General features: G+C 48.1%; 1 protein-coding gene across 3 annotated transcripts; it reads left to right on the top strand.

The window, feature by feature from the left end:
• Positions 1-2,673: 2,673 nt before the first annotated feature.
• LOC117221048 (uncharacterized) lies at positions 2,674-10,099 on the top strand. 3 transcript variants are annotated; one of them, XM_033471630.2, is made up of 14 exons: positions 2,674-2,739; positions 3,083-3,210; positions 3,325-3,479; positions 3,558-3,663; positions 3,733-3,915; positions 3,999-4,161; positions 4,236-4,990; positions 5,049-5,407; positions 6,003-6,136; positions 7,954-8,099; positions 8,183-8,410; positions 8,478-8,803; positions 8,874-9,191; positions 9,285-10,099. In XM_033471630.2, the coding sequence occupies exons 2-14, from the start codon at positions 3,135-3,137 to the stop codon at positions 9,372-9,374; spliced, it is 3,039 nt and encodes a 1,012-aa protein (XP_033327521.2). In that variant the 5' UTR covers positions 2,674-2,739; positions 3,083-3,134; the 3' UTR covers positions 9,375-10,099. The 3 variants fall into 3 exon arrangements, with proteins under 3 accessions (XP_033327521.2, XP_033327520.2, XP_033327519.2); XM_033471629.2 differs by having other exon boundaries at positions 2,678-2,931; XM_033471628.2 differs by having other exon boundaries at positions 2,678-2,938.
• The last annotated feature ends 53 nt before the right edge of the window (positions 10,100-10,152 follow it).

The following is a 10,152-nucleotide window of genomic DNA, read 5'->3' as shown; positions in this document are numbered from 1 at the left end:
AACGGCGCCGGGGGAAGCTCGATAGGGAGTTCCCCGGGCTGCCGATATAATAAACTAACGAACAATCGGCGCGAACGAACCGGCGAATCGACGAGGATCGATCGACCGGGGATTCGTCGTGCTGAAAATCCAGGGTTTCCTTTATTTCCATTATTTGCCGGTTCACGGGCTGCCAATGCTCGAGAGTCCGAACCAACGGAGCGCACCGGACGCGCTTCGCGGACTGGAGTCTAGGGGGGTACGATTCCCATGGGGTTTTTCTTTCCTAGGGACACGCGGTGTTCTTTCGTTGTTTCGGTCGGGGTTTCGGAACGGCGAGCCGTTCAATTCTCGCTCGGGACCGCGAGCGCAGGGTCCGAGAACGACGAGATCCGGTCGACGTTAGGCCCACGCTGATCCAATCGCGGCCGGTCGCCGATTATAAATCAATAGTAGGATATAGTAGAGCGTAACGATTTCAGAAAGGTAGTACTACCGTTGTTCCGTTGATTGTTTTCATAGATTTTATTGTGCCGTGACCGCATCGCGTGCCCTCTTGCTGAAACGTTCGGTTCACCCAGCTGCGAATGCCGATGCAAACGACTGCGGTCGGTTCTCCCTAATTGACGCTTATATCGGACAGAAAAATGGACAATTCGGGAGCAGGAGGGATACGATTGTTCGAGCCTCGCGGCTCGTTTATATAGCTAACGATTGTCGAGGACTGTGTCGTCCCAGATTGTCCATTTTCGTGGACAAGCCGAGCGTCGATTCAGGAGAATTTACTGCATACTTTTGCCGACTAAATTGTTTCCCTTTAGCGAGCTTGTCGAAGAGGCGTTCGCGTGATCCGATCTCTCGCCGTTCTCACCGTCCGTCGACGGATTACGTGAGAACGCGCGCCGACTTAGGACAAATTCCCCCTAAAATTCGACGCGTCCAACGATCATTCTTCCCGTAACCGGGGGGAACTCCTCGCCGCGGTGTGGAGAGCCAGTCAATTAAAAGAACGATCGCGAGATGAGCTTCTAGAAGCGTGCAAAAGATCCTTTCGTCCGGTTGATTTATCAAATTGATCAGTATTAGACAGCAATCCTGATTGAACGCGCACGCGCGCGCGCGCACGTGTTTCGTTTCGCAGAGCATCGCCGTCGATCGGGCCGATGCCGCACGGCGATCGAACGATCCGTAATTCCGTCGATTAATCAGGCCCCGGAACAATCCCGAACCAACGAGATCGCCCGCGCAAGCGGAGGCCGTTCGGTCGCGCGAGCGGTTTCCCTGCTCTTCGATCGATCGGCCGATGCACCGGGTGGGATCGGCGCAGCGTGCAAAATTCCGCGGCAAATTAGCGAGATTCTTGATCGCGAGCTCCCACGGGACGCGGCCACGCCTAGCCAGGACTATTTTTCTAAGTTGCAAAGTATAATAAATTAACTAAGATGTTGCATTATCGTTACATAGAGTATATTATAATGTATATTGATATTTTAACTAGCTGAAGTAAGTATGAGACAATGTTACAAGCGTAGTAGTGACGGGGTGGGTGGGTGGGGGGAATGAGTAAAATTGTAGATAACAAAGTTTTGCGATCGTGAACGGTCGACTGTGCCCGTGCCGATTCGCATCTCGCGGTCGACGCACGTGACGCGCCGCGACGCGCAACGCCACGCCGTTAGCCGGATGCTGATTAACAAAAAGTAACAAAAAAAAAATGATAAGAGAGAGGGAGAGAGAGAGAGGGAGAACGCTCGGTGAAAGAATTAGTGTCGGGTGGAGGGGGACGCGAAACAATTCTTCGCGAGTCGACTGACACCGAAAACCAGTTCCAGTCTCGATCGATTCGCGATCCAGGATCGCCGGACAGGGACGTGGATCCACGATGGAAAACATTGAATCCGTGACGCGATCGCGCCGAGACTGGAACCGCACGAACGGGCGTAAACGAGTGACGGATATGCGTGGACGAGTGTGTGTGCGAACGAAAGAATACAATCGCCGGCGTGATCCAATGCCGGGGAAACAGAGAGAATTAAAATATGAATCGTTCTGTCAGTCACCTCACCTATATTATACAATGTAATAGTACTATGCTGCCATATGATATAAATACATGTCTACGGTAAGGAGTATATTACTAAAACATTATGAATAAATATGTTATAAGTATGCCGTCTCGTAGTCATCACCCCTCCCCTCTCAAACGTCCCCCTTCTTCGAGCCTTCGTTTCATTTTGAACCAGCAGCAACGCGATGGAAGGTAAGATTAACCCTTGGATGACGGGCGCCGGGTCCGTTTTGACCCGGAGTCACAAAGATTCCATCTGAACGCTAACTTCGTGACGATTATTCGTGATCATCGGCTGTTAATATTGAGTCGAATAAAAGAATCGATTGCGGTCTCGATGAAACGGTTTTAAAAATATACAGATAAATATTAAGACCGTAAAGATTCGAACGGACCTAGCCATGGCTGCCATAACTACTTACAAAATGTCCGTCGGACGTAGGATCAATCCCAGTTCAAAAGCTGGCTAAAATGTGTTGCACTTCGGCGTCGCCGCTGGTTCCGCGATACATATTCGAATTGCGCGCGGTTTTTCCTAGTTCGCGAATTTCCCGTCGGATCGCTGTTCAAGGTTTTTCCTAGTTGCGAATTTTCCCGTCGAAGGATTTCCCGAAAATGGCGGCACGTTGGCCGAGGAACCAGTAGAAAAGCATTCGAAGTTAGAGAAACACGAACGGCGATATGATTCTCTGGTGAAGTGGTCCATAACCTTAAACTTTTCCTCGAAATTGTGAATGATATTTTTTAAGGGAACTGAACACGGGTGTAGTATTATATTTTTGTACGCTTTGTAACCGTTTTCGAGCGAATTTCTTAGTAGACGGTCCGTTGCTTAGTACTTAACGTTGAAACTCGTCGAGCAAATTAATCGGCGATATACAAAGGTTATGAGTGAGTTTCATCAATTATTTACGCGAGAATGTATTTTTTATTTACATCTATTTCCGCGTCTTGTATCGCTCGCCACGGCTCCGTCGGATCGCGTCGCTCTTCTTAAGAACAACGTCGAAATTATCTTATCGTTTTTCGTTTCAGACGTACCCACTGTGTGTAGCAGCAACGTACACAACTTATCTTGTGTTCTATTATGAAGCGGCGTCAAAGAAGACCTGTTTTGGAACTGAATCAATCGCAGGCTGGCTCGCACGGCGATCATGTACAAAGTAATTCATTGTAACGATTGTTTTGGCTTGAATAAATAAAATAGTTGTGCGTAAACAATTTTCGAATCGTGTTATCATAAAAAAGAAACAAAACGAACATGTCTGCACATTTAGATAAACGAAAACAGGCTCCACTCGATTACCATGGGCCGAATGTACCCGGAAATCCACTGGCAAATTTACTTTGCCATTACAACTCTGACAGCGATACTGAGGATACCAAGAAGGACGTTTGCAAGTTAGATGACCAGGTCAATAACTTCCTTAAAGTAAGTACATCTATCTACAAGTTTGTTTAATATTTATCGTGTACATATAAAATAATATTATAAATGTTCGATTCTCAGGAAATACAGCTAATCGCACCCAAACAGCCGATAGCAAATGAGTTTGGTAACGCTGTCATAAACTCTAATGCCCAGTTGCCACACCATATCAGCCAGCAAGCGTCGAGTAAGCTTCAACTATCGAACTGTTTCTCTAATTTGGAAGTTCACAGCTCTAAGTTTGCTGTTGTTTCAGTGTGGAGAGAGTGCATAGACGAATCTTCTGGCTACCCATACTACTGGCACATAGAGACCAACGAGGTAACATGGGAAATGCCAGAGGAATTGCGGTACATGAAGAACAACATTAAAGCAAGCCCAGCCATGAAACCTCATTCCATGCAAGACTCTCATTGGGTCGATTTCTCCGCCGTCGCATGTAACTATATGTCGAACCCCGCTGTCCCCCGCGTCCAAATAAACATAAACTTGTCAACCAACCGAGAACAATCTTTCTGTTAGACCAATCGCACGAAAACATACCGGAAGGTATGATACCAAGAGAAGTGGTGGCTCGAAATCGTAATAGGTACATTCACAACGAGACCGCCAAGAAACAGGAGCCGCCGGCCGATCAGGACGTCGCGAACACGTCTGACACGATGGACAACGAGTCCGACGACGGGTATATAGCCGAAATCAGCCGCTAACATTTCTACGAACGTTACTTTCATATTAATCGAGAAACTGTTGTTACAGAAAAATCGAGATGATAACGTCTTACGGATCCGAAGAGAGTGACTCGGACACCGCGGACGAAGGCCAATCGAAGGACGAGCCTGTAACAGGGTCTACGGCTGAACCGCTCAACCCAAATTTGACGGCAACATCGAAAGCCGAAGCATTCATCTCGACCGCGACTGTGAAACACCCCCAATTGCTGAAGGCGTCGCAGGCGTTGGACCAGGACTCTCGAGACTCCTCGGATAATCCGAAGTCAGATGGTTCGGATGCAAAGTCTGTTGAAGAGAAGGACGCGAAATACTTGAAGAACCAAGTGAAAGAGCCCGAGGAATGCGTCGAGAGGCTTAGCGACGGCCGACCTGCTAAGGACCTTAAGGCTGGGGTGACGGATGGTGTTAACAAAAGCAACCCTGGCGCCGATTTCGACTTCCGCGTGTCCCTGGTACCCGGTTACGACGAGGATTCCGACCCTGAGGAGGAGCCCGAGGTCAGGCAGGAGAGGAAGGCTCTGTTCCCAATCCCCCAAACAGAAGAATCGACGGACAGCGCCACCTCGAGGTCGCATCGGATACCAGAGAGCAACGACACCGACGGCAACGGCGACAGGAGAAACGTTCAGGAGCCAGACAACGAAGTCTCCGAGAAAGGGGACAGCGGCGAGGAGTCGGTTTTAAAGCCGGAGGACGACGGACAGAAAGCGAACAAGTTTTTGGACAACCTGCACGGCAGGAGCAAGTTCTTCCAAAGGAAGAAGCGGATCGCGTTCGATGGTAAGGATGCTCGTGTTAATCTGTCGCCAAGGTGGATTCAGAGGAGTGGTTCTTTCAGTCCCATCCACGAAGAAGAAGCCGGCGGACAAGGACGAGGCGAAACCGGAGCCCGAGATACAACAGGAGGAGACAAGCACGTCCGACAGTGCAGAAAGGACCGATGAAACCCGAAGCGAGCATCAGGAGGATGCGGTTAATGTAACGCCTGAAGATAAGACAGAGGATGCTGTGGATCCCGCGGCGGAGTCTGGTAAAGTCGAAGAAGAGACCGTAGCGCCGATCGAGACAACTGCCGACGCAAAGGAGGACGAGGGAGAAGTGGCGCTGCTGTCGCAGATCATTCTTGAGAAACTGAAGTTTCTGTCCGAGGGGAAGCCCACTGTGTCCCCGGTACAGATGATGTCTATCCAGCTTCAGGTGAGCTTGATTTAACCCTTTCTATAAAATGAAAATAAGCCCAGGAATTGGAGTGAAAGTAGCTTTGAATGCAAAGAGTTATTACGGCAGGGGAAACCCTGCTTTTGATTTCAAGAGGGTAAACCTCCACATTGGGTCCCAAAGGAACAACCAAATATACAGGGTGTCTCAAAAATGTCTCGTAATCCCGGAATGGAGGGTTCCTGAGATCATTTGAAGCAACTTTTTCCTTAGCGAAAATGCAAACCGCGGCTTCGTTTACGAGTTATCAACGAAAATCAGTGACCGGTGAGGGGCGAGATCTGCTGGCGCGAGACGGCCGAGCCAATGAGCGGAGCTGGGCTTCGCGCTCGACCGCCTCGCGTCAGCAGAGCTCGCTTCTTATTGGTTGGCGTTTTTCATTAATAACTCGTAAACGAAGCCGCGGTTTGCATTTTCGCTAAGGAAAAAGTTACTTCAAATAACCTAAGGAATCCACCGTTTCCGGATTGCGAGACATTTTTGGGACACCCTGTAGAACCCCATTCCCCATAAAATAGGGGACCCCCCTTATTTTAGCTCCACCGATCACAGAAATTGTTGTCTTCTGTTGCAGACATTGTTTGTGGCGTGGGAAGGAGGTTACTTAGAAAAGAGTTACTTGCGTAGGTGGTTGACTGAGACCAGTCACGAACTGGAACGCTTGGAACAAGACGCGGCACCACCGGGATGGCTTTGTCAGTGGGATAGGTATAGTATACGATCTAAAATTTGTGTATTATCTCGTACAAATAAACATGACTCGTTCCATACAAAACATCGTGGTATGTTATACACATCACTGCTCTATGAGTCTTCAGTCACCGCTACAGAGACGTGTTCATACATTCTATGTATAATAACGCCTTTTAGTTCTTGATTCGTTTGTCGAGTTCTCGTTGAGGATCAATCAAATCGCGCCGATCGTTTCGTACTTTGATATACAAACGTGTTACGAACGTGTTTCATTTTCTACTTTGATTGCTTTTCGTTTCTTTTTTTCCCTTTTCATGCCAAGTCGAAGAATTGTCATTTTCTCGGGCTCTTTGAAAACTATCCAATGAATCGGACGAATCGTGTACCGCCACCGAGGGTTTAATCAACATGATTTTTATCAATTTCAGAGTAATTGTTGTAAAGCTCGATCTAAAAAAAAAAACAGAAAAAAGATTTAGTAGATTCACGGTAATGCAAATTTGATTCATTTAGAGAGAACGAAAAAAATTCTATACGGAAAGAGAGAGAGAGACCGCGGTAAAATTCGTTTTTTCAAATGATTCGATTACTGGAGCAACACGTAGATAGAAATGTGTTCAGAACGGGCGCCCTTCAAGAGCATACGTGTACACCGTCGTACGCGCCGTGTGCGTTAGAGCTGTGCGCCAAAGAATTTCGTAGAAGATTCAAGAATGATCGATCGACGGGAATATGGCGCAAAGTGTAGAGACAATTCCATTTGGCATTGAGTCAACGAGAAAAAAGAAACAAGCCTGTCGACTTAAGCCTATCAGCGAAGCCAGAAAGTCGGTTCGGTAAACCGTGCTAAGAAACAGGTACTGTAAAGTAAGAATCGGAAGACCGCATCAGGATTCAAAATGGAGGAATATGTAGCAAGACGCCGCAGAATGATCGAAAACTCGGAGCCAGAGGCTGGCGACTAATCGTTACGAGAGTCCCAATGAAATTGACACACACGGTGCCTGTACGGAGTTACCGAAGGAAACTCGAGATCTCGAGAGAAGCTGGTTGCCGAGAAAGGACAGAAGGGAATATCGGTTGCAGACAGGGGGCGGCGGATGTAAGCTGAAAGTAACGATCCGCTTTTGGAGATCCACGACACACGTTACACGTACTCGTTTTTCTTTCTGTAACTGTCTCACGAACCCACCAGGCTCGGCTATCTCATTCTGTAAACGTGTTTCCGTATACCTTTACTTTTTACTGTCACCCAGAGCGTTTCGTTTAATCAAAGCATTTCGGCAAACAATTCCTTCTCCGTCTCGTCTAATAACGAAGTGCCGTGATACAGTTGTTCTCCCAGTGTTCCCGGTCCACGGAGACAGAGAGACAAAGAGAGAAAGACAGAAGGGAAGAAGAAAAAACAAGTAGAATGGAAAGCGGAAAAGCCAAATTGCAAAACAGACAAAGATCATCCCGACTCGCACGATCCCTCAAATACTCATATATTATAATTCGCTTAATTTCGCCTAGCGTAACGCTGACGTTCGCCGACGTATACTTTCGGTGCTCGTGTTGCGGAAGAGAGCGCCTCGCTATGTAACCGCTAAGTAACACTTAATCCTTTATGTAATATAAAGGGGGTCTCGCTGAGTAAATGCCACGCCGAGTCCGCAGGTAGGAGTATTAACTGATATTTGTTTCCTAGCAAGTAAGTCGCTTTAGAACTCGCTGGGACGTCCCTCTCACGGACCAACGTCCCTCGAAAGTTTGTCTGTCAATGTAACACATGCAAGTAAATTCATCCTGCGCCTCGGCTGTTCTACATTCCCCGGTGGGCTTTTTTCCAGGTCGCATAAACGATATTATTACCAGAACACTGCCACCGGAGTGACCCAATGGATCTATCCGGACACTGGTATCGCCGGTGGCGCGGAGGAAATGGAGATTTGCTCGACGCCTCCACCGATGGAACAGGACGAGATGATTGCCACAGGTGCGGATCCGTTGCCTTTTATACTTAGAACGAGACATCTGACCCGGTACTTGATCGTTGATCGCGTAACTTTCCGTGTGCAGCAGCGGAAGAGGAAGGACTGAAGCCAAAACCAAAGAAGCAACCGGAAGACAACGACGCGGCCGACGACGCAGGGCCAAGGAATTCTGACGTGGAAGCTCCGCCGCCGCCGCAGATCTCCAACCCGAGCCCGCCTCCGCCGCCGAGAATATATGGGAACGACATGAAAAAGGACAAAAGGAAACGGGACAAGGGCAGCGACACCTTGGACAGTAAAAAGCAACGAAAAGGTGAATGTTCTATCGCCTGGATTGCGACGCTGCGGCTGAGACTGAAGCGATCTGATCTTTTTCACAGAGGGTGCAACGATCGCGGATGTGAACCACCTGGAGACCGCAGTGATACCTTCGCATTCGGCAACCGCGCTCTCGCCACAAGCCACCGCCCTTACGAATATAGCGAGCGTGACCAACGTAGAGCCCCTGCCACCTGGCGTCGACTTGACGGAAGCGCCTTACGAATTGCCAGCCTTGAAGAGGATCATATACGGTGCTGTACAGACTCAGGGTAGTGCGTTGTACGATGCTGCTGCCAGGGACCCAACGGTTCCCATCTTGGGTCACCCGGCAGCCATAGTGCAGGAGCACTACCTTCAGTATCCAGCTTACCAGCACTTGCATTCTGTGAGTTGTCGCGCGACGAGGTCCGCCTTCGTGGATTTTATTTGATCAGTGTCGTATTCTGTTCGGACAGCCTGCAGCCTTAGTACTTCCCCACAAGCACGGCGTGCAGCCGACGATCCAGATCATACCGGACTACACGCCGATCTACACGAACCACAAGGTGATCGAGAAACCACCCATCAAGACGGCCAAAGAATCCCTGGTGTCCGCGCTGGACTCGTTCTACAGCGACATCGCCCGTATCGAGAGCAGCCGACCGGAGAAAGCGCCCCAGAGACAAGACACCGTGACGACAGAGTCGTCTTTGCCAGTCGAGGAAGCTAAGGTGGACATGGACCTGGAGGCTCTGCACTCTGAAGCTACCATGAAGGAGAAGAAGAAAAAGAAGGTAAATACATTCGGATCGGCTGAGCGGTCAAGTCAGATAATAAGATTTAACTAATAATAATTTATATTTTAATAATAATTCCATATTTTTCAGGCGAGGATCGGGATTAGCAAGAAACATAAGGAGGTCTCCAGCATGGTAGCCAAGTGGCAGAAGGTGCAACAGAACTTTGAGAACACTTAGGGTACACTTAGGCGACAGTGAACGAACTGGTTTCAAGGCTTGCTCAAGATCTCCTCGAGCGACTGTATCCAATGAGTCGTCGGATACGAGAACCACGAGATTCTTAAGGTCGTTTAAGAATTGTATTTTCTAGGTGTAACGTTGTTAAGTTGATAGCGCACTGTACCACCGCCTGTATAGTGTTCCCGTACCTGCAGTTAACGTTGTTATGACTTCTCACGAATCGGTTTGCTGTTTGAGATCGGCTGAATAGGAACAATGGAAGAGAGGGACTTCGGCATTGTTCGCGCTCACGAGACGCTGATCACTGGCATTTACTTATTGTCGCGTACACTTTCCGCGCGGTTCGAAAGTTTATTTAGAACGATACGCAACTGTTCCCGTTTCAATCATGATATCGCGTTTGTCGTTGTAAATACCGCGGCTTTGGTTTTCTGATCGTGGGACCGCTACTTAAACGTTAGATGAATCAACCGGTAGGATCGTCACGGTTGTTATAAACTGAGATTCATTTAATAATCCATTAATAATGTTATCCGAACTGCGAGAACGAGAGATGGTCGTGCTTAAATGCTTCCAGAGCTAGAATATTTTTTAAACTAACCGTAGGAAGGTCAGTATCATTGAGGGAATTCGTTTGTAAGATTGTACGCTTTACAGAATTGTTTTCTTTTTGTAATTATATGTAAATACATGATCAACGAAATACATATATATTATATATATATACAGCATTGTGTCTTTACAATCGCCCTGCGAACCAGCCGGAACCGGCACC

The sequence above is a fragment of the Megalopta genalis genome, chromosome 5 (assembly GCF_051020955.1).
Source record: "Megalopta genalis isolate 19385.01 chromosome 5, iyMegGena1_principal, whole genome shotgun sequence".
NCBI classification, from domain to species: Eukaryota; Metazoa; Arthropoda; class Insecta; order Hymenoptera; family Halictidae; genus Megalopta; species Megalopta genalis.
The sequence above is the reverse complement of the archived record's forward strand: the minus strand, read 5'-3'. Positions and strand labels throughout refer to the sequence as shown.

Excerpts from the sequence above, each read along its gene's own strand:
- LOC117221048 (XM_033471630.2), top strand. The coding sequence starts at position 3,135 with ATGAAGCGGCGTCAAAGAAGACCTGTTTTGGAACTGAATCAATCGCAG. Across the intron at positions 3,211-3,324 it reads GCACGGCGATCATGTACAAA|ATAAACGAAAACAGGCTCCA; the intron begins GTAATTCATTGT and ends CTGCACATTTAG. Across the intron at positions 8,411-8,477 it reads CAGTAAAAAGCAACGAAAAG|AGGGTGCAACGATCGCGGAT; the intron begins GTGAATGTTCTA and ends TCTTTTTCACAG.